Source organism: Trichechus manatus, unplaced genomic scaffold, assembly GCF_000243295.1.
Source record: "Trichechus manatus latirostris isolate Lorelei unplaced genomic scaffold, TriManLat1.0 scaffold00009, whole genome shotgun sequence".
Classification (NCBI taxonomy): Eukaryota; Metazoa; Chordata; class Mammalia; order Sirenia; family Trichechidae; genus Trichechus; species Trichechus manatus.
The window spans coordinates 18,391,716-18,416,449 of NW_004443945.1; the positions used below are offsets into that span (position 1 = coordinate 18,391,716).

At 37.5% G+C, this 24,734-nt stretch overlaps 1 protein-coding gene across 4 annotated transcripts in view; it reads right to left on the reverse strand.

The window, feature by feature from the left end:
• The window catches only part of VPS13B (vacuolar protein sorting 13 homolog B), an 866,934-nt gene that overhangs the window by 54,759 nt on the left and 787,441 nt on the right, over window positions 1-24,734 (reverse strand). For all 4 annotated transcript variants that reach the window (XM_023726045.1, XM_023726044.1, XM_004370737.2 and 1 more), the window contains exons 44-54: window positions 22,583-22,738; window positions 13,955-14,218; window positions 13,214-13,297; window positions 12,863-13,038; window positions 11,564-11,734; window positions 11,019-11,220; window positions 9,660-9,848; window positions 5,721-5,867; window positions 3,434-3,717; window positions 1,059-1,186; window positions 647-846 (exon numbers count right to left, since the gene is read on the reverse strand). In XM_023726045.1, coding sequence (XP_023581813.1) covers window positions 647-846; window positions 1,059-1,186; window positions 3,434-3,717; window positions 5,721-5,867; window positions 9,660-9,848; window positions 11,019-11,220; window positions 11,564-11,734; window positions 12,863-13,038; window positions 13,214-13,297; window positions 13,955-14,218; window positions 22,583-22,738 — 2,001 coding nt within the window. The remainder of the gene's footprint in view (window positions 1-646; window positions 847-1,058; window positions 1,187-3,433; window positions 3,718-5,720; window positions 5,868-9,659; window positions 9,849-11,018; window positions 11,221-11,563; window positions 11,735-12,862; window positions 13,039-13,213; window positions 13,298-13,954; window positions 14,219-22,582; window positions 22,739-24,734) is intronic.

Sequence of the window (24,734 nt, forward strand, 5' to 3'; positions counted from 1 at the left end):
GGGGTTGTTAACCAATGTCATAAAACAATATGTGTACTACTGTTTCATGAGAAACTATTTGTTCTGTAAGCCTTCACCTGAAGAACAATTAAAAAAAAAAAATACAACACAAAGGAAATGGTAGCAATATGTGCCATTTTCACAAAAATAACACCATCAATGTCCAGATTAAGATAGAAACAAATCAGAACATTTTACCTGTTAAAGTTTTTAAAACAGTAATTACATTTGCCAAGCTTTACATACTACCGTACAATTCTAATGTATACTTAAAAATTAGTAAACTTTCAAAAGAGGGAATTAATATAGAGTTGGCATTATGGTTTTTGCTAAACTCTGGATGGTTGGATTAACTTCTATATAAAGAAATATAACTATTTCATTTCATTTTTTTCACTTTGGATTAGACACAATATGGGCTTGCTTTCACCAAATGGCTCCTCTTCAGTAAACAGCTGTATAGTGCACTTTGGAGACACATACTTGTATTTGAGAATTTACAACCTAATTTACACAAAAACCGTCATACAGAGAAAAAAAGTTTAGCATTGTAAAAACTACGTTCAAAAATAGACAACCAGCAAAATCTTAGAAAAGTGACTTTTTTTTCTTGGGCCTTGTCAGGGACAGATGTGGCTCACTTTACCTGCGTTCCCTGGTGGTTGATGTCGATGGCATCGCTCCATTCAGTTGCTACTTCTTCTAGTAACTCTACTCTCAAAAGAAGACTAGGAAGTAAGTCTTTGGTTTTGCAGTCCGGATAACTGGAAATCTGATGGTATAGCTCATGATGAATTGAGCACTCAGAAGGAATTTTTCTGCAATAAACCTCAAACTTTGGAATATCTGAAATTAAAAAAAAAAAAAAAGGCATATGAAGATTTAGTCTTGAAGACACATATGGATATTAAACATAATGTGGTAAGAGAAACTTCTCAAGGAGGGATGATTAATATTTTTATGTAAACATTCGTAACAGAATCACAGATAACTACTAAATTAAAAACTTCCAGAGAGAGTATAGGTTTTGTAACTTAAATTTAATGCTATAAAAATACCTTTGATATTTTCCTTTACAAGCATTGTTACTGGACATCTGTTATGGAAAATTATTCGAGGACTAGGGTCTTCTGAGAGGGTTAAATAAGTCACTCCAAAGTGTTCTTGATATGTCAGTGCTATTGCCCTAGAATAGAATCAAATGACAGAACTGGTTTAGAAATAATGAATGCTTTCTCTCTTGGTACATGTTTATTTGAATTTGCAATATCAGAACACCATAACACCGTCTCTTTCATAACTCAGGTGAAATGTTTTCCATTGAAAGTAGGTCATCCTCTCATATATTAACTGCCGTACACTAATTATAAGCTTACTATTTTTTTCTAATAGTAACACATATTTACCATAAAGTATTTTTAAAATGCAAAAAGGTATTTTGAAGAAAAATATATATAACTTCTACCACCCAGACAGAACTGCAGCTACTCTTGTGCTAACCTTTCCCCTGCTCTTTTTTTCTCTAGACAGATATGCCTTCGACTCTTCAGATAGGGTACCTTCTTCCTCAAAAGTGCTCAGTACATTTTTGCAAAGGAGGAGCTGACCTGCATTTAGAAGGACTACTAGAGAATTTGGCTGCTTTCTCTTTTTAATGCCGAAGGTAGACAGGCTCATAATATTTGTTGTCAAGTTTCACAAGCTCGTCATACTTTAAGGAGCTCACTTTTACTATTAGGAAGAAAGCTGTATAATTTAGAGCTGGAAAAACTGCTGTGTGGGTATAGGCTGCTCTCTACGTTAGAGAAATTTTCCAATTTAGACCTATAGACTACTAACCAATATTTTGTATCAAAGCAGCAAAAACAAAATCCTCTCTGGTTTAAATTACACAGACTGATTGCCAAAATTTGTCAAAGAAATCAGACACTTGCCAAATACGTCCCTTAGTTTACAGTGACTAATGGGTCAACAATGCACTAGAGAATTTCCCAGATGGCCGTCTATTTGCTAGTCAGTGTGAGCAGGTGTGAGTCCTTGTCTGGAATGCCAACGTGAACTGTCACTAGCATTTAGGGAAACCACAGTAATAACATCATCAAATGTGCACTGTTGGGTGGGGGGAGAAGGGAGAAAAGGGGCAGTAGGAAGTGCATTCACTTTCAGAGTACAGTCCTTAGATTACCACCAAAGTTCTTTTCCAAGCCTAATTTTGAAAGAGCTCGACAAGCTAAACTTCAGAGAATTTCTTTTTGATAGCCAAGAAAGCTGGGAGCCAGGACTAGCATATCGTACTTTCAATCTAATACCTAATTTAATATTTATAGGTAAGGTTAAATTATACTAATAAATCACAAGTCTTCTAATTCTTAGAATTTTACACTTAAGTCAAGTTTTGTTTCAAAGTCGGTTTTCTAGCTTTAAAAACAAATTTTGCTTATAGACATAGTCTACCTCACTTTCAGAAATACTTCCTTAAACTCGCCACACAGCATCTCCAACCAAAATATAAAGATAGCCACGCCTCCACAGGGTTAGGGATGAAAAATTTTTGTGAAATCATGAAAACATAATGTTTGTGAATGTTGTGAAAGGAGAGATGTGTGTAGGGAACAGGACGTTACCATTATGGATAAATTGAGTTACGCTGTTATATTTTAAAGTATTACTATTAAAAATCTCTGTATACATCAAAAAAGTTAGGATGGCTAAAATCTTAAATAAAGTCTATAAATTCATAATCATGAGAATAAGCACCTCTCATAAGGTCATAATGTTTTCTTGTATAGTTGTTACATATACCATACACAAGTTATTCCTGACAGCTGCAGAAAGAACTTACTGCATGCAAAATAAGCACCAAAATAACAGTCCAGTCTGAACAAACCATTACATGTCTCTGGCTTGATTCTATAGTTGTTATTTGCATAAGTGGCAATGCGAAATTGGAGTACGCTGCGAGCAGTAACAACCACAGAACAGTCTTCTGTGACTTGTGTTTATATAAGTTATCTCTGTAATGACTTCTGAGAAAAGCCCCAGTTTGAAGTAAAAGTAAAGCATGGGAAAGGAAAAAGGTTTTCCAACTTGCCTTTCTCATAGTTTAACCCTTATTTCTCATCATTTTACAGACACTAAGAAGTCATAAAAGAAGGCGATCTTTTTCCTTTCCGATGTATCGCTGCTATTCTGTGGCACAATCACTGTCATTTCCCCCTTAGTATAAACCTCATAAGGGAAAATCTCATAAGCAGCATACTGGGATCACAACATTTGACCAATTGTATAAAATGTCTAGGAGCCATTAAAAGAAAAGAAAAACCTAGTTTCACATTTGATGACCACTGCCACTATCCTCCTGTCTCTCCTGGCATCTTGATCAACAGTGATACTGACAAGCAAAGACGGTCATTCACACACATATGTCAAATACCTGGTGCAGAAGCCATTCTCCCTACTACTCCTGAAGGGCACTGCCACACTTTGTCTGGGAAACTCTTGTCTAACTATAGCTGGCAGGCTCCAGCACTGTGAGCTGTCGGCACCTACATTAGGAGAAAAGCTCAGCAAGATCTGTTTCTGAAGCAGGGATGAATCCAGCACTGACTGACTGATGTCGGGCATTAAGTCCCAGCAAGGGAGGGAGTTGGATTTCATAGCAGGCTGCTCTCCACCCAGGCAGATGTTAAAAGTAGCACTGTCTGGAACGTGAAAATACTGAAAAAAGAAAAGACAATGCAGAAAGAGCACATTACTACAGTAATATGGCAGAGTTAAGTTTTTTAAAGGACAGCTTCTAAGAAACTATAATCACGTTTGGCCAGGTCAGGGACATGGGAAGATTAGAAATCTGTTTCCATGAGGAAACAGCAACAAGACAAGTACAAGCAGAGAGAGCAGGGTTTGCTTTCCGGGGCTTAATGAAACATGATGGAGCTGAGGTGATTCAAAAGGTGACACAAAGTTCTCATTGTCACTCCAAATACTGCAGAAGTGTGAATGCTATTGGGGTAGAAATGCCACATGCTGGAGAGGGAGTCTTTTCAGATAGGTGCTGTCCCACTGAATGGCATGGCACCCTGGGGGACTTGGAAAGAAGAGATCTGAATGGGAGCTCAGAAGACTAATGTTTAAGGCTCATCCTGAGGAAAGAGAAACTGATCCAATCCTCAGATGGAATTCCACAGGGTTTCTGACACATTAGAGTCTCAGGATTATTAGACTTAGAAGGGACCTTTAGAGATAATTTATTTGAACCTCCTCTTTCACAGCTGAGGAAACTGCTTTCCAGAGAGCTGATGACTTACGTGCCCAAGGCCACAAAGCCAGTAAGTGGAAGTGGCAAAGCCCGGCCAGAGTCAGGAGTCCTGCTTCCCTCTTTGGTGTTTTCCCCACTATCCCACACAGTCTCGTTTGGAAGATAGGTATTATCATATCTTTACAAAATTCCCACCGCTGCCTGAAGCAAGGGCTAAAAAGGAGGACAATCCTTAGCTGCAGGGAAGAACCTGGGCCTTCCCCTTCTCCCGGGAAGCTGAAGCAAATCAGTAGTTCTTTGTGAAACTAACGCTGTGGTTGCTGCTGGCTGCTATCATTTACTGAGTACCTACCCTTTATACTTATACTAGCCCATTTAATCCTCATAAAACATTTTCAAGGAATGCATAATTAGGACCATTTTATAGATGAGGAAAAGTTGGTGTGCAAAGTCCCAACTCTGTGTCTCAGGAAGCCCTGGTGCATTCTAGGGCAGGGAGAAGCAGAAAAGAATTGTTAAGATATATGATGATTCTCTTCTTGTCAAGTTCTTCACCTACTACTTAGATATTGTTGACTCTATTTCCCAAGTGGACAATCAACTGGTACTTCTGGTCACCTATTTATTTTATCAATACTTCAATGAACCAAGACGAAATTCCTTTGTTCTGACATTTTTGTAAATTCCGTAATGCACTGTAAGCTTAAAAGTGTAAGGCTTTCATCCTATTTGATTGTTTTAATATAATTTTTAGGAGCTGAACTTAAGTGATAATAAGAAGCACATTCAAAGGTAAAGAAAGATAATACTTTCCTACATGACAGTTTCAATAGCATAAATCAACAGCATACAACTTTAGGAAGTTCTCTCTTTGGTCTTTTTAAAAGCTTGCCTGTTCATTTTAATTGTACAAAGAGCTGAATCGAAAATCCCTCTGAACATTCTTTATTTTCCACATATTCTATCACTGAGATGTTAATATAAATGAGCTGGTACATGTTCATGTTACTTCCCCACATAGACACAGAGCTTTAGTGTTTCCAGACCCATGGCTCAGTTCGGGCCCCAGCCTTCTGCCCACACATCTACTCCTGGCACTGCAGCCTGAGAGGCAGATGTTCTTTCACATGAGACTTGTAGCTAGTCCTCAGGCCGATATTCCCACTGGTGTGGGCTGTAGTGAGCATGCCAGAGGACTGTGCTGCAGCCCCTGCCAATATGTGGCACAGGCAGACGAATCCAGCAGTGTGTCAGGATCTGCTGCTCTGTAGGATTTCTGCTCATTATTCACCTGGGAAGCACTGACCATGGCATCCCTGTGTTTAATTAAAGCAAAAACAAACGGGTTTCTCTTTACCTACATTCAGTGTTAGCTTTTTATCTGTTCTAGGTTAAAAATTATTCATTCTATTTACTGTTAACTTATCAAAGTTAGACAATAATCATGTTATAAACTCCTTACCTCCTTTCCAGAATGAGGACTGGAGAGGGCTAACTGTGGTTTATAAAATATCTGATACGGTGTATTATTGATTATTGTAGTCTTGTCCTCAATCTGAATAATTTGCATACCTTGCTGGACCATGGAGAAAATGCAGAACTGACATAACTGCAAGATAATTGAGGAAAAGAGTAACTTTTAAAATATTATAAGGCATAAGAAAATTACTTATTTTTAAAAATATTACTTTACCCATCAGTTTTCCCAGGACAATCCCAATTTGACCTTTTGTTCTACAGTAATTACTTATGAGTCCTCTTTCAGTCTCAAAAATGTCCTGGTTGGACAAAAATTAAATGGTCATCATACTTATAGGTGATCCATTAAGAAAAATCTGTAAGGGGCCAGTATTAGCTCTACAACAGAGTACTTCAGCAAACTAGTTAATTTTGCTGTTCTTGTGTAGTGACAGAGGTGTCCGGGTGGCATGGTGCAAATGGTTTACACTCGACTAACCTAAAGGTTGGCGACTCGAACCCACCTAGCAGTGCCACAGAAGAAAGGCCTGGTGTTCTGCTTCCATAAAGATTACAGACAAGAAAATCTTATGGAGCAGTTCTACTCTGTAACACATGGGGTCGCCGTGAGTCAGAATCGACTCGATGGTAAGGAGTTTGGTTCGGTTGTGTAGTGATAGATAAGAGACTTGTTTTCAAGTGATTTCACCAATTACCTCACAAAATACTCAGAAAGCACTTACATATAAACAGACACCACTCATCTTTCTCAAGATAAAGAATTAAATCCAGCATTCTTCCTCCTCCTCATGCTTGTAATAGCCTCTATCTCACTGAATGTCTATTACATGCCAAGGAGAGTTCTGAGAACTCTAATGAAAGAGAACTATAACAACAGGTTGACTCTCATATATTTGTGCTCCACTTGTTTTAAGTACTTCATACATATTTACACTCTGAATTCTCACGACACCCACACAGAGTTGCTACTACTGTCCCCATTTTACAGAAGAGGATTATGAGGCAAAAACGGGTTAAGTAACTTGCCCAAAGTCACAAGCTAATGAGGAGCTAGCTGGGGTCAAAACTCATGCAGTCTGGCTCTGGGTCCTGCTCTTAACCAGTACATGTATCATCTTATTACCCTCCCACTTCATATGAAGAACTGGTGCTCAGAGAATATGTTATTTGCCTAAGGATACCCATCTAGTAAGAGGTAATGTCAGGATTTGAATACAGATTCTTTGACACCTAAACTCATATGCTTTCCACCATGTCATATTGCTAATCGATTCATTTTCTACAGCAAGATTGCTGCCCTGAAATTTGGAAACACTTTCTTCTTTGAAAAAAGAAAATGATTCAAAGGACAGAACCTAAGAGAACACAAATTCAAAACAATTTTAGACAATTCTGTTTCTGATGCACCGTGGCTGACACTTAGTAAATGTTAAGTCAATACTATTTGGATTTAATTGTACTGATGCTTACCTTAGAAGAAAAGAAGCTGCCATCTTGAGAGCAATGCATCCTCTTGCCTCGAAAAGAAGCCCTAGTGGTACAATGGTTCAGTGCTTGGCTGCTAACTGAAAGGATGGCAGTTTGAACCCACTAAGTGGCTCCAGGAGAGAAAGACCTGGTGATCCGCTCCCATTAAGATTACAGCCTAGAAAAACCTATGGGGCAGTTTTACTCTGTCACGTGGGGTCGCTATGAGTCAGAATCGACTGGACAGCACACAACAATAATTACTTGTTGGAAAGCTATCCGTCGCATAAATTCATATTACATCTCAGTAACATCTGCTATTCCCATTCCAACCTTGTGTAAGTTTCATGAGGGCTTCCCTTCTTCTTGTCTGCTGGCAGGAATCGTTATGCCAAGAAGCAAGGCCAACTTTGCCTAACATCCATGGTTTTGAGTTGGTGACTGACTATTCTCCTTTTTTCTTTTAATGAAAAACAAAAATAAAACCAACAAAAAAAATCTAACTTCATTATCTCCCTCAAACTTTCTTTCCAAGCTAAATATCCCCCAAACCCTCAAATTGTTACTCATTGGCCCCTTGCAATCTATCTCCTATCCTCACCATTCCTCCAAAGCAATGGCCTAATCCATTAATTAAAATGACGTTCTCAGTCCTCATTGTCCTGATCTCTCTATTGCATGTATACTATGCTTTCAAATAAACAATTGGTAGAACTACTTTAAATGAAAGAAAATTCTTGTTTCCCCACTCTCTTAAGAAGACTCATACCTTAAACTGAATGGTAAATAAAGAATGGAATTTGGGTATGAATATTTAAGTGACAGATTCTAGTAACCTGTAATTATTAATCAATGTGGGAATTGCTATAGGAAAGCAGATCTCAAAAAGTGTGGTCCGTGGAACCCTTGGGAGGGTCTCTGAGACCTTTTCAGCAGGTCTCAAGATCAAAACTATTTTTATAATACTAAGATACTATTTCCCTTTTTCACTCTATTTCTCTCATGCATGTACAGTGGAGTTTTCCAGAGGCTACAGGGCATGTGATGATGTCATCACTCTGATGGCAAGTGGAACATGTACTTGTGTATTCTTTGTGTTAAAAATTTGTCCTTTAATTTCTAATTTGGTAACTATCAATAGACATACCCACAGAAATAAAAGGTCTCTGGGGGTCCTCAATACCTATTAAGAGTATAAAGGGGCCCCAAGACCAAAAGGCTTGAGAATCACTAGTAAAGAATGATGAGATGTTGATATAGTTTCCAGCAGTCCGTTCATTCATTCACAAACATTTATTCAGCCCTTGCTGTAGCCACTTGGTGAGGTGCTGGAGGTATTAAGTGTTAGAGACTGTGTATTATAACGTTTTTTCCAGGGTTTTGATGGTAGTTCTCAACTTACAACTGTTCAAGTTTAGGTGATTGACACTTACAGCTCTTTGCCATTTACACCCATGTTACAGTACTTTGGCCAACAGAGCCTAAACATGTGTTGCCCAGACAACTTTGAGGAAATGGATACCAGTCTTGAATACTGAGGAAAAACCAACTTCTTTGTATCTGGGAAATTTATTTTTTAAAAAACTATCAAATGACCCTAAACATTCTTAAAAGGCTCTTCAAAGATGCCCATCAAAATCTAACTCCTTCCCAGAGAAAGGTCATTCTAAATTCTACTATTCTAATGAAGTATTCCTTCTTTTTCTGATTTGGGACAGCTAAAATAATGAAGATATTACAAGTACAGCAATAAGAATTCTACATGGTACACTATGATACTGTACTTTCATACATACAACCTAATGTGATTAGTTACTATATTATTCAGCTTAATTGGTTCTCAGAGACTTTAGAAAAGATTTATAGTGGACAGCACATGTCATTCATATTTAGCTAAATAACCAATTAAGTATGGTTTTTGTATTCATACCTCTAAAAAGATGGGTACCAGTCCCCTATTCAAGAACACAACTCTCTCCTAAAACATTGGTTCTATGAGAAAATCAGTATAGAGTCACAGTCTTTTGCTCAGGATGCCCCTTCCAGGAACATAACCTTTGCTGCTGTTGCCTTGTCCTTTCACTCATGCTCAGAATGTTAGCAACACTACTTCCTGATCTAAAAAAAAAAGGAGGCCAAGTACAATTTGTGGATATTTTGGAATGAGTTCATTTCCCCCCACATAACTATAAATCAAGTGACTGCTGAGTGTTCTGAAATAGAGCAGTTACTGGATAAATTATGTGACACAGCTTTTATCACTGGTAAAGGGAAAAAAAAACCTACTGTGAAACGGAGAGGTCTGAGAAGTTAAGAAATCAAGTATTTCACTATTATAAATTGTTTAGAACAAGTAATACCAAAAAGGATAAAAAAGAAAAGGGTAGACTCTTTTCAGATAGGTTAAGGGGATGGCATGCTATTTGCCCTTGAGTAACACAGACTTTGATCCTACCTTCTGATGTCCTGGGAAAGCACCAAGTCTTATTTCAGCATCAACAAACCCTTCTTCATCCAATGTCACAACTTCACCATTACCTCCATCTTTCCATTTTGGAGATGTCAGGTTATGGACCAGTTTAATTGCTACTGACTTGTGTACAGTGTTTGTATTTGCCCAGTATATTCCAATTTGAAAAGCTTCCTGGAAAAAGAATGCCTCAATTATAAAGTATTTTTCTTAACTTTGAATTTTTTTACCTCAATCTTCAGGGATTTTTTTTATATTATATAATAGGTCTGCTAAGGCAACCAAATCCCTTTATAGTTTTTCTTTCTTTCTTTTTTTTTGGTGGGGGGGAATGGCAACATACATTTTATTTTGGTTCCCAATGTCTTTTTTGATTCACAATGGACTTCACGTTTATGGAAGGGGGAAAAAAAACCCTCAAACTGTGACTATCCTATTGTCCTATAAATTCCAAGGCTTAAAAATGAATGATTTCATCTCATTTGACAAGAGAATAATATGTAACATTAGGTCCATGAAGGTCAACATTCCAATTCTATAGGTAACATCATCTGATTACTTGAAAAAAAAGAGCAAGTTAATAAAGATGATGTTTATAGACTGGAGCTAAAAAACAAAACAAAACACCCAAAACCAACAACTCTGAAACTTTTCCCTATCAGGAAAACATAAAACATTTTATTAGGGAGTTCCTTTTACTCTGTTTTCTTATAGACTTAAGTATCTTCTTGAAATGGTCTAGCCTTATAAAGAAAGGTCTCTTGTGATAGAATTTAAAGTCTTCCTGTGAAATCTTCTTTTACAATTAGGTTTTTCTCCTTGTGTCAGGAATGATTCCACTTTGTCATTATCAACAACTGGATAGACATCTGTGATCATGGCTATCCAAGTGAACTTATAAAGAAAAGAGAGCCCTAACAAAAAAATGGCTGCTCAGAAATCCTCAACTTCTATCCATCTTGCGGATCTCAGAGAATTTGTGTGAGAACCACAAAGAACATCTACAGGCTGGGTTAATACACAATATGACTCTGTATCTCTAACATATCTTGGGTAGATCAATCCTAATGTATGTCAAATATCTTGTACACGATGGAAATGAGAAAGTAACTAGTACAAGTTATCAAATTTAATGATAACTCAAGCATGAATACTGCTGATGGGAAAACAAAGACAGCAGAAATGACTTTGAATATCCAAGAACATTCCACACCCCTTATGTATGCATTTTAAGAGAATAGTTCTCCACAAGTAATTTGTTCTGTTAAAAACTAAACGTGACCTCAGAATAAAAGCTGGTTGTTGAGAGAAAAGAATTCATATTAGGTGAAAAAGTTACAGTACCTGAAAGTTAGGAGGAATAATAATTTTGCCTGCAGGAACCTGTAGAACAATTTTCTCTCCTTCAAACAGCCAGAGGTCCCACTTGGACTGATTGATAAGCAGAGCCCAGGGTAGAAGTTCTATCAACAAGGTTTTAACATATGGCTTCCAGACTGACAGCTTTACTCGCATTGGGCTATCCCACTGACTCAGCTGTTCATTCCTGTTACAAATACCACATGCAAGAGACTCAATGAAATATGATGATTTCAGTATTCATGAAATATGCTTACAGATTCCAGACACGCAATGCTCCTGTATGATACCTCTTTACACCAGTCATCCAATGCTAAATTTGCATCCGAGAGGAAGCAACTTTTCATGTAATTATGTTCTAGATTATGAATAAAGAAATCTATAAAATACACTTACTAGATAATAAAAGGCCAGACATACAAATAACTTTTTTTTTTTTTAAACCTTTCATGGTATCTAACCTTTTATGAATGGTCATTTATTTCTTAACGTTGAGAAATGTTATTAAAAAGACTGCTGGAGAACATTACCTGTCAGAATCCTTCTTATTATAGGGCCACGTGAGTTGAAGGGATTTTTCTGGCCCATAGAATTCTGTGAGGATCTGATTAACTGTGCCTTCAGGGTGTATCTTAGTGGCTATTTGCTTAATGAGGGATGTTGAGATGGGAACAGCGCAATCTGAAGGATCATCTTCTTCTCTATGAAATGGGGGAAAAAAAGCAAGAATAAATATCAGATTTCTAAAGTGGTCTACAATCTATTGAAAAAACTCTAACAACAATATATTACAGACCAATTATTTTTGGTGGGATAAAGCCAATATTTGGTTATTTAGGGGCTTATTAAAGTTTCTGGATAATCCAGGCCCTGGCTTTTCTTCTTCTTCCTCCTCTGATCCTTGGGTGAGATCCCTATTCATCTCTTCTTCCACTACAGAAATTAAGTGTCAATTAAATTTTCTCTGTGTTCTCTCTTGGTTATTTCTAAGCTTACTGAGAGTGGCTGAATTTCATCTAAAACTATAGAAGAGAATAAGAGAATACTGTTGTTGTCAAGGAGCCCTGGTGGCACTCAGCTGCTAACCAAAAAGTCGGTGGTTCCAATTAACCAGCTGCTCTGCGGGAGATGTGCAGTCTATTTCTGTAAAGATTAAAGCCTTGGAAACCCTGTGGGAGCAATTCTACTCTGTCCTATAGGGTAACTATAAGTAAGAATCAACTCGACAGCAATGGGTTTTTTAATGGGTCGTTGTTGGTTGCAGTCAAGTAAATTCCCACTCATGGTGACCCCATGTGTGCAGAGTAGACCTGCTCCGTAGAGTTTTCAAGGCTTTACCTTTCAGAAGCAGATCACCAAGCTGGTCTTCTGAGGCGCCTCTGGGTGGGTTCAAAACACCAACTTTTTGGCTAGTAGTCAGGCACTTAACCATCTGTGTCACCCAGGGACACCTACTAAGAGAAGACTGTGTTATATTGTATGCTATCAAGTCGATTCAGACTCATCGCGACCCTATATGACAGAGTAGAACTGCCCCATAGGGTTTTCTACGCTGTAAATCTTTATAGGAACAGAACAGCAGGTCTTTTCTCCCATGGAGCTGCTGATGGGCTTAAACTGCTGACCTTTTGGTTAGCAGCTGAGCATTTAACCATTGCACCACCAGGGCTCCAACAGAACACTAGACAAGGCGATTTTAAAATAACATTCTCATAAAATAAGAAATCATACCAAAACGAACAAACACGCTCCATTTCCCCCAATGCAATAGTACAAGGTTATTTTTCTACTGAATTTCTCTTAGGAAAACGTAGGCATTTTTCCAGTACCTTGCTTGAAATGTTAGGTGATGTACAAGGTCAGGTTCTATGTTTTGCAGTGGTTTCTCCTGCCCTTTTCCTGGAATAATTTGTGTTTCGCTCAATCCCAGACTCCTTTTCTCCAAATGTATGATAATGGGGTCTGGAAGATGACTCCTCATGATAAAAAGAGGGCTGAACACAATCTATAAAAATAAAAGAACAGAACAACTTTCATATTTGCTTTGTTGCAGTATTCCAGCTGTTTGATGCTGAAACAAACTTGTAATAAATCTCTTCTCTGGGTCACTCTGACAATTTATTTCAGAACAGGAAAGGTCAGAGTCATATACCATATTTTAGGATTGGGAAAGCACTCACCATTCGCTGCTGCACTTGAGAGTTGGGTTCTAAAGTCAAAACCGTGCACCAGACATAAATAATGGAGCTGTTTGAAGATGGCACCTGCACAGGAGACAGGAAAAGGTCCGATTCAGTACTAAACAGTTTACCATTTAATCAAAATAAGGCACAGATATATCAGTTTGGAGGATTAAAAAAAGAGTTTAAAGTTATAGAAAAAAAGCCATTAAAAAAAAAAAAAAGAGAGAACTAAGCAAAAACAGACGTCATTTTGGCATAAACTGAATGTGCACTGAGCTAATGGGGCCAATTCTTTACAGAAAGACAGAAAGTTTGTATGAGGAGAGATTGATGGATGACTGAGTGGGAGAATGAAAGAGAGGATGTGTCCTTTATAGGAATGAAAGTGATGGTGGTAGAAACTGAGAAAGAGATAAAAAAAGGAACAGACCACAGAGCTTCTCAAATGGGAAGGACACCAACCTCTGTCCCCACCCCATCCTCCAACCCTGGTGCATCAGAGTCTTTTTCAAGATATTACTTGCCTCCATCTAACAGGGGGAGAGTCTTGCTGTAAGAACTACTGGAACTGCTGCAAACGTGTTGGTGTGGGATGGGGAGGAAATGGTTTGAGAAGTGCTATTCAAACCCTTTTTACATTTCACTCTTAATAAATTAAGGCCTGTACAGAGTAAAGAACACATTGAGAAACACTTAATTTTAAAGTAACTCTATTCTAGATTGTACTACTTCTGATACCTGAATGACACTGCTATACTCGGGGGCCTTGGATTCCAGGCACACATCTCTTGACCAATCTTCATCTCCTTTGGCTTTCACACACAGCTCTGTCAGTTCATTGTTCTCTAGTATGTATGAAGGCAATTTCTCTTTGGCTGCGAGGCAGTCAAAATGTTCTCGAACCACAGCTTGTCCATCTTGACCAATGTAATGCTGAACAACTTTTAGTTCTATGCTTTCAGACAAGTAACTACAGATGATCTGTCTTCCAAAGATGATAATCTAAAAGACAATAAATATATAAATAAAGGCTTAATTAATCAGACTTTATTAACTGGAAATTTGTAATAGTTCAGACAGAGTAAATTATGATGTTAATGGAAAGAAAATGAAGTCATTTGCTTAATTAGAGAACATAAGAAGAAAAAGATTTGGAAGGAGAGAATGAACTTTGCTTTGGTCATGTTGAATTTGCAGTACTCAAAAGACAGACAAATAGGAAGAGTCCAGTGCCCAGGTAGAAATACAGGTCAGGTGTTTAAGGGAGAAGGTGGAGTTAGAGATAAAGACTTGTGAAACAACATGTGCATGTCTTACTTAGTGCTGCTATAGCAGAACTACCACAAGTGGATAGCTTTAACAAAGAGAAATTTATTCTCTCACAGTCTATGAGGCTAGAAGTCCAAATTCAGGGTGCCAACTCCAGGAGAAGGCTTTCTCTCTCTGTCAGCTCTGGAGGAAGGTCTTTGTCATCAATCTTCCCCTTGTCTAGGAGCTTCTCCGTGCAGGAACCCTGGGTCCAAAGCATGCGCTCTGCTCCCAGTGCTGCCTTCCTGTTGGTATGAGGTCTCCCTCTCTCTCTGCTAGATTCCCTTTTCTTTTATCTCTTGTAAGATAAAAGGTGGTACAGGCTATATCCCAGGGAAACTCCCTTTACATTGGATCAGGGATGTGATCTGCAAAAGGGTGTTATATCCCACCCTAATCCTCTTTAACATAATCTAATCTTGCCTCATTAACCACAGGCAGAGATTAGGATTTACAACACCTAAGAAAATTATATCAATCACAAAATAGAGGACAACCACACAATATTGTGAATCATGGCCTAACAAAGTTGACACATATTTTTGGGGGACACAATTTAATCCATGACAGTGCACTAGAGAGAAGATAATTTAGCTGGAAAAGAGCAGAGGCTCAAATCCAGCAGTTGATGGATACTTTAGGGGCAGACTCAGGGCAAGAAGCCAGAGAATGGGCTGGAAAAGAAGGGGTGGTCAAGGAGTCTGGATGTGAATCAGGAGAAAGTAGTTTTGCCGAAGACAGAAGAGAAGTGAGTGACCAGGAGGCAGTCAATTAATACCATGCATCAGTCAAAAAAGGGTGGGATGGAAGAAGGCCTGTAGTTCTGGAAACGGAGGGCAACTGTGATCAAATCTGTTCCTTGAAACTGACTCCCAAGGATTTACTGCATTCTTACTCTAGTAAGAGATCTCTGGGTAAAGGATAACATAATCTTTAACTTAGATAGGTTTTTACCTAAGTATGTCTTTTTTTATTCAGGTTTTGCCTGCATTGTAGGAATATGCATCTTAAAAAAATAATACAAGAAAACACAGAACTGTCCACTAAACCCATGGAATCCAACTGTCCATTAAATCTAATTTTGCATCCAGTTAAGAGTACAGTTCATAGCAGGTATTAAGAAACGTTTCTTAAATTGTATTAAACTAAAAAGATGATGCAATTTTATTCTTATTCAGTGAATACTTTTAGGCAGCAAAATCCTTCCTTAATGTGAATACTCACTATGACTGGGGAAAATGGGACTTTCGCATATTGTATTTCCTCATTTATAACATTTTTCCAGATTATAAAATGATAACAGTAACTAACATATATAGTATACTTACAATTCTAAGCCTTTTCACAAATTAACTCTTTTATTCTAGAAGTAGTCTTATGAAGTAGTGTTACTATGATTCCCTTTCTTATTAAACAGAAAACACACAGAGATGTTGAATAACTTGCCTGATAGTCTGGCTCAGAGTCTGTGTTGATAAACACCCTGATAGTCGGCCTCTCATAAAATTAATACCTACTCACTGAAGAAAACTTAGAAACTATAAGAAAGTGAATGAGATTTCCCATCATAATATAAATGTGGCAGTCACCGTTGGTTTCCTTCCCAATAGCTGATTCCTCCTTTTTTTCCCCTGCTGTTAAAAATCCCAATTGGTTTAGGTATCAAAAGGTAGCAAAGTACTCAGGGAAGGTGGACACCACACTCAGCTCTTACGGCTGTATCATAGTTGGTACAAGCTACTCATGGAAATCTTTCTCCTTTTGCCAATGATTGGCTTAGGGGTGGACATGGGACTCTGTTCTGGACAATAATACGAAAAGGGAGGACTGTTAAAAGCTTTGAGAAAGATTTTACTCACTGATAATAAGAGAGACAATCTGAGAAGAGAAAACCCTCTTCCCTTTTCTCTCACAGAAGATGTTAGGAGAGATGTAAAACTTTTACAACTATCTTGAGACCAGGAAAGCAAATCAAAGAGGATGGCAGAGAAGCAGATACAGCACTGAGCTGCTTAATTAACCAACTCTCAACCTGCCTACCTTCCCTCTTTTCGTTACATGAGATAATAAATGTAAAATAGGAATAATAGTATCTGCCTCATTAACTTGCTATGAGAATTAAAAATATTTTATAACTTTAAGCTGAAAGCACCCTAATTGATACAACAAATATTTTCCTATGTCATTAAGAGCACTTTGTCACCATCATTTAAAAATTTTTTCTTAAATTTATTTTCTTGTTGTTGATGTCACCGTCATTTTTAATGAACTGTAGTTCTTTATACAAATATGAATAACTATTTATAAATAATTATTTACCCAAAATAAATCTGTTAGACTGACAGATCAAAAATTAAACATTATTGCTGTTTTAACTTGCATTATTTGAGCAGTGAGGCTTAGCATTTTCTTAAACATTTATTTTCCAACTATCTGTTGTATATTCTTTTGAATTTTCTTTAGAAGGCATATATTTGTAAAACTGTGCTTAACTGTTAATATCTCCTAGATACTCTAGTCATTATAATCTTTTAAAACAATATATTCATAATAACAAACATAATGGAATTGTGAGTCCTAATTAGCAAACTTTTCTTTAACATATGCTAGGGGTTATTAGACACTCATGATGAGTCTTAAGATGCTATAGCATACCCTAACTTAAAAAACACATTTGTAAGTAAAATACTGAAGCAGTACTTAGTTCTTCTTATTCTTGGTGTGCCCAGGCCTGGCAATGGATGCACACTGCTCTTGCTCCAGAACCTTTGGACATCATGAGATTTAGAAGAAAATTCTGCTGTCTCTCACAGAAACCACAGAATCTCTGCAGCCATCTGGGACTCACTTTGTTTAAAGACAAAGACCCTCTTGGTAGGTTTTTATAGTTTCATTTACAACTAAAAAGCTTGTTAAACCAGCATTCAAATTTGATAAAAAGAAAACCCTTAAAAGTAGCCAGGGAGGGAAGGCTATTCAAATGAAGAAAAATCCAAAATGGCCACTCATCGCAGTGGTGATATTTCATGGCTCTTCCAATGAAGGGTTTAGTGAGAGGCATGTCTGCCTTCAAAGTGGCAAAATTTACAATGCCTTTATTTTGAAAATTATGGTTAGAATTTCAAGATTAATCTATCAGTTGAAGACAGCCACTTAATTTTTTTAAATGCAGGGTTTCTCTTTAATACACATTTCCAGGTTTCACACTAATTCCCATTTTTCCCCAAAGCCACAAAGATGAGTATTGAATGTTTCTACATATGATTTTACTTAGCAGGTTTCAGAACTCTTATTAGATCAGTGCCAAGAATAGTGATATTAAAGAATAACTCCAGAGCACCAGATGTACTGGAAGATGATATCTCAACCATGATGAAAAGTGTACATATAAAGATACATATACATACATATATACATTTAAGTTTTTAGAGCAGTAAAGGTTTCCTCATTGAAGGGATGGAAAACATGGAAACAAACATATATACACGAGTAACTAGTTGTATAATGTACAACGTATATATTACCCTGTATAAGAATAATGGGAAGTTACTGAAAATTTTATATGTGGTCAGTTTTCATTTAATTGGAGAAATGAGAGGGGTACATGAAAGGCAGAATACAGATAACCAAGAATTACTATTACAATAAACTTTAGCCAATTCTCCAGTATTCAGGGACATGTTAACTGTGGTTAAGGTACATCAGGGACCTGCATACACTCAACCTCCCCCAAGTGGGGCTTGGTAATTAAGCAGCTGTGATTTATTGCAAATTTCCAGGGTGGGGGTGGAGGGTGGGTGAATAGAAGGAAAGAAGCCAAGATGTGAGGGAGGTGGGAATCCATGAAGCTCTTTTGGAAGCTTGGTTCCTATCTTTCTTCCTAACATCACGACAGAATTGAGCAGAGCAAATCCCATGTCTCTAATGTACTTTAACTAGAGCTCAGCTGAATGCTGGTTAATTTACCCTGATAACAAATCCAACTGAAAAGACACTTTAGATTTTTGCTTTTGTGTGTGAGAGATGAGAGGATGAAAACTACTGACCAGAAACTGGATTTTCCATAACTTTGATACATACATAAATTGGTCTGAAGTTGGCATGGTGGTCTGCTGAACCTTTCAATATTCTCTTGGTTCAGTATAAACCATTTTCCATTCGCTTCATTTATGCTAAATCAATGGCTGTCTCTGTGTCCCACAGCCCACTACTCTGCTAAGTTTTTTAATGGCTCTCACACACAGCTCAACTGTACTTGACTGACCAATGACGAGAAATGTTAAAACTCAAAATACATGTATGTGTATGTGCCTTCCATGATGGTGGGAATATAAAATGGGCTGTCCAAGTTCCTGTAGAAGATGACACTTCCTTTCAAAGGAAAATGAAATGTGAATGCTGCTCATGCTTCATTCAAGCTCTCCAAATAGTCCTTTCCTGTTTGGCTAGAGTTTACCTTCATCTTCTTCTTTAAAAAGAATGTTTATGACAAATAACACTTGGAAAAATCATGAAATGTGATTTGGCACCAGATGCCTTAAAATCTGTATTCTGACATTTACAAAGAGGATGACTAAAGAGATTCCTTAAACTTCCAATGTATGGAATTTTATTTTTGTTGGTCCTGATATGAACTGTTCTCTGTACATTAAGATTTTGAAAAAAAGTTAATAATTTGAAATACTCAGAAAATCAGCAGAAGCTATTTAAAAGATTATTGTTAAAAGAAAAAAAGATTAGTGTTTCCAAGTAGGTGGTTTGAACCCACTAGCAGCTGTTCCCGTTAAGACTGCAACCTAGGAAATCCTATAGGGCAGTTCTACTCTGTCCTATAGGGTCACTATGAGTCGTAATAGACTCAATGGCAGTGGGTTTGGTTTCCTTTACAAGAAGAATACGAGGGACAGAAAGGTTAAAAAGTTTGCCTGAAGTTGTATAGGTAGTAAGTGCTAGGGTTAGGAAATCTTTTATTATAATAATAATAATAATAATAATAATAATAATAAAAGACAGGCAAAACTTTGTAAGAATTACAACAAAATGTATTTTTATATGGCCAACTTTTTGACTTCTAGTATACTGCTTCAATATGTAATATTTGCTCTAGAATATTAGCATATATTAACTTCCCCTGAAATTTAGTATCATTCCTTGATAATACATATCCATCCAAGAATGAGGCAGTATTGTAGTACTACAAAAAAAGTCCAACTAGTGTTACTCATGCCTGGGAATATTTCATTATAATAGTAACTAAATTTTACTGGGATATTTCAGTGGGCCAGACACTGCTGGAAGCACTTTAAAAAACCTTTTGCAGTAGAGTCAATTCTGACTCATAGCGACCCTGCAGGACTGAGTAGAACTGCCCTATAGGGTTTCCAAGGCTTAAATCTGTACTGAAGCAGACACCCACGTCTTTCTCCTCTAGAGCAGCTGGTGGGTTCAAACTGCTGACCTTTTGGTTAGCAGCCAAGGGCTTAACCACTGTGCCACCAAGGCTTCTTGTAAGCACTTATACGAATTCATTTAATCCTCACATTAACCTTGTAAGGAGGATACTATTACTATCCTTATCTCACAGATGGAGAAATTGATTCACAAAGCGGTTAAGTAACTTGCTGAAGTTACCTACACACAACTAGCAAATGAGTACAGCTATGATGTGGACTCAGGTTGCCTGAGATCTTAACTACCCGTGATATCATTAAACCATTTCTCCAGAGAGGGACCTGTCATTCCACTAATTAGTAAATGTTCTAGCAACCACGTGCAAAAGGGTTGAAGGAACTGGGAAATTTTAGACTAGAGCTATGGTAGTCAGTGTGGCTGCTGGGTCAGCAGTATCAGCATCACCTGGGAACTCGTTAGAAACTTCTCAGAAATGTAAATTCTCAGGCCACCCTAGATCTACTGGATCCAGGGGTGGGACCCAGCAATCTGTGTTTTAACAAGCCCTCAAGGGGATTCTGATGCACACTAATGTTTGAGAACCACTGGCCTAGAGAGAAGGAAACTAAGGGGAAACATGCTAGCTCTCGTCATGTTTTTGAAGAGCTGTCATACAGGAGAAGTTGACCTGTGGAGTCCTCACAACAAGTTGTTGCATACTTGTGTATGTCTCACAACTTCTGGGGAATGGTAAAAGCTGGCTGAATGCAAAAAAACTTCATGATAGCTGGAAGCAACCCACAATGGAAAGGCTGCCCTGTGAATGAGTGAGCCTCTCATCATCTGAAGTACTCAAACAGACGCCGAAGGACCATTTCTCAGGCATGCATGCTAGTGACTGGGAAGATACATAGGACATTCTTTTAACACCACTGGTAACAGTATCAAAACTGGGATGTATTTATTAAGAGCATATCTATGTCAGAGAGTTCTGAGGGCAGATGGGAGTCAGTGATGTTTTTGTCCTTTTGACCCGCTAGCTCAGAGCTCATTCGAGCTAGGCTGGTCCCCTCGTGAATCCTTCAATAAGACTCACTCTTCCCATATTTGTGTCTTTGTTTATATTTTACTTCCTACTTGGAATGCTCACTCTTAATTCAAATTCCACACATTTTCCAAAGCCCAGCTCAAGTTGTATGTTCTGTGTAAAATCTCTATAATCCTTTCACACTTAATGTCAGTTGTATGCATTATTTGGTTATATAAATTTCCAATTGAAGACCAGAGACTACACCACATACTCGGTATCTTCCGTTTTACCCTGTTTCACCATAAATCAAAATCAATTGCCATCAAGTTGATTCTGACTCATGATGACCCCATGTGCGTCAGAGAAGAACTGTGCTCCATCGAGTTTTCAGTGGCTGATTTTTCAGCATTAGCTTGCTGGGCCTTTCTTCTGAGGAGCCTCTGGGTGGACTCAAAATGCCAATCTTTCAGTTAGCAAGGGGTCTTGTTCCACTGTAGGCAATCAATAAATACCCTGAGGGATGATCAGTTTCTTAGGAAAACCCTCACGTGGTTCTTTTCTGGGACTCTTCTGTTGTATCTTTCTTTTCATTTCTGTTGCCCACCATAATGAGAACATGAAGTCTAGCTCCCTGGTTAGATGCAGACCAAGAATTACATGGGTCCTACTGCTCACCTCAACAGTTGCTTCCTGCTTACTCCTGGCATACAGCAATGGCATAGCCCCTGCTGCTTGATAAAGCAAGCTCCCTTTTCCAGGAACTGAGTGCTGTTTCTATCCTGTCCTCAGTTCACATAAGCACTGGACAAACTGTTACAATCCAGATGCAGATGTATATGTTAAAAACTCGTATGATAAATCCAGTTATTATGTGTGCAGTGAAGCCAGTTTTCAGATTTTAATACTTCCTTTTTTTCTTTCTACTCTTGTCATATGCTCCACGTTTGGAAAACATCTTTAAAAACCACATTTTCACATCTTAACATAAAAAAAGTGTCAGATACTTTTTTCCCCCTTTGCAGTCTTAGAACTTCAAAAATAGCCAAAAGGAAGTTTTTTAAATAGGTAAAAATATGTGCTGAGAGCTGAGGTTTTATATGCCAAGAGCTAGACTGCAGTGAATTTTTACTGCAGTTAATGTTAACTCCTAGGAAAGACACAGCTTGCTGGACACACAGGCCCACTCTGTCATGGGGAAGTACTGCAACACTTCCAAGCAGATTATTCTTACATGTCTGAGAACCAACTCTTGTTTATCCACTGTGGGGCTGTCCAGAGTCCCCACTGTCCTTTGCTTCTTTTTCTTCTCTATAAAGGCCTTTTGTCCATTTCACAGCTTATTAGCACCTCCACCAGAAGGTAGGTGGTGACAGGGAGAAGAGGTGAAATGAAAATCAGTAAATTTTACTGCTCGTTAGCAGCTCTTGTAAAAGATGTGGGACAAGGGGTTGGACGCCATGATCCTCATCAGGATCATCAATAAGCACTTATTACGTGCTCACGTTCATGGTTCTATAGGCATAATCAGCCATAACCACTGTGTTTTACATGATTATGGATTATTCTCATTTCTCTAAGTTTCCACTGCAGTACATCAAATTAAGAGTCGCCTGGGTTGGGAACACAAGGAAACTTACCTGTTTTTGCACTCCGCTGAGTTGCTGAACCTTGATGATAAGTGAAGCGGTTCGACCCTTATATTGAATTGTTCTAATAAAAGTCCCAGCATGGTCCACACTGAAGGGCTCTGACCAACGCCAATTGCCCCAACCTTCAATACAGATGTGTAACAGCTGGAGAGAAAAACAATAATCGTCATAATGCCAAAAGTGCCAAGAAAAGTCTAGTTCTAAAATGAAAGTCTCATTGCTGGAAAATGTTCTTATTTGTAATATTTAGCATCTGTTTTCTCTCTAACCTGCATTATTCATCCACTTCCAGCTTATTCAACCAGGCTAAGAATAGCAAATATGCCACATAGACTCATTGTGGTTTTCCAGATCACGTTCTGAACCTTCTTAAAAATAATTGTTCTATCAAATGGTAAAAGGCCTGTTGAACATTTGAGAAAAGACCATTTCATTCATCTGAAGGACAAGAAGGTTGAAATGTGAGATCACAGAATCTTGGTCTTGGCTGATAATTCATTCCTTTTTATGGCTAGACAGTAATTAAAGATAAATTTGGCTTGTGGCATTATTTTTGACCCTAACTTGCCATTCCTTATATTTTCTTTTGAAAAAGAACAAAATACCAATTTGAAGATGTAGTTCATTTAATATACTCTTTTTATGAGATCACATGTATTAAATTAGAAATACCTCCAACTTTTTGAATATAAAAGAAAATGTCTTTGTACTTAACTTTTTTTTTTTTTTTTGGTATGTATTCATTGTAAGTTTTACCAGTTAAGTCTCCTGATTCACATTTTTATATATTTATATAGTGTCATCACTTTTGGTTATATTTGGATTTCTTTCTGGTCATTCAAATACTCACTCTTCTACTCCTACTCACTAACTGAGGCTAAGAAAATTGGTTTAAATAAACAGGTATTCTAAACAAAACATAATTACTGCTCCTTTAAAATACATATTTAAAATAAACAATGTTCTATATGATTAGTAATTATAAGCAAGCAAAACTAGTATTTTAAGAAAAATAGTTGTAAGACACAAAATTTCCTTCACAAGATACATACTTTTTCAAAGAGCTACCCAAAGGCTAATCTCATGAAACACTTTTCCAATTAACAGACTGAATGAAACTTTGAAAACATTCTATAAGAACTATACACAATTCTGTAAAACAATTGCCATCGAATCGATTCCAATGCATAGAGACCCTTAAAATAAATACATTAAGGATCTTCTAGTTTCAGCAGTAGGTATCAGTTGCTATTAAGTTGATTCTGACTTATAGTGACCCCATCGGCATCAGGGTAGAACTATGCTCCACAGGATTTTCAATGGCTGATTTTTCTAAAATAGATGCCAGGCCTTTCTTCCAAGGAGCCTCTGGGTGGCCTCAAACCTCCAACCCTTCAGTTAGCAGCTGTTAACTGCTAGTACCATGCAGGGACTCCATCAGCATGAGGAAGGGCCCTACAAAAGTATTTAAGTTATAAAATTTTCCAAGATTACCAGTTATCACAATGAGATTTTTGGCGGCTGATTAATGTAGGTTTTTTTGTTTTAAAATATTTAAATAAAATATTTTTAAGACTTTCCTAAGTAATCTTCCTGCTTTTAACCTGGCCCTATTACAGTTCTTCTTTACACAACCACCAGCAATCCTATGAAATCAAAAGGGTAACATTCATATGACTTCTAAAAAAGAAGGCTAACAGTTAAAAAAAAAAAAAAAATCCTGGACAGCAAATACCTTTAGGGAAAATATGGTCTTATATACACTCTATAACATAAAAGCACCAGAGTATCTTTGATGTTTAAATATTAGTTGTAGGAGAAAAAAAAAGAAAAACAATAGTGGTATTTGGAACTATTTCAGTTTTTTTAATAGCATCAATTGGGAATAAAGCACAGGGCACACACAAAACTAAAGAAACAAGAAAAGCTGTTTTCTTTGGAGAGACTGGTAGCTGGAAATGACAAAAAAATAATGAGGCAAGGTACTTAAGATCAAGCTCAGCTATATTTTTCTTGAAAATTTCATGGACTCCGAAGAAAGATTTAATATAGACAATGTAGCTTTATTTGAAGAGTGTTCACATTTGCATATGAGCTCACTTTTAGATAGCTGCCCACTCTGTGTACACAGTTTTTAATG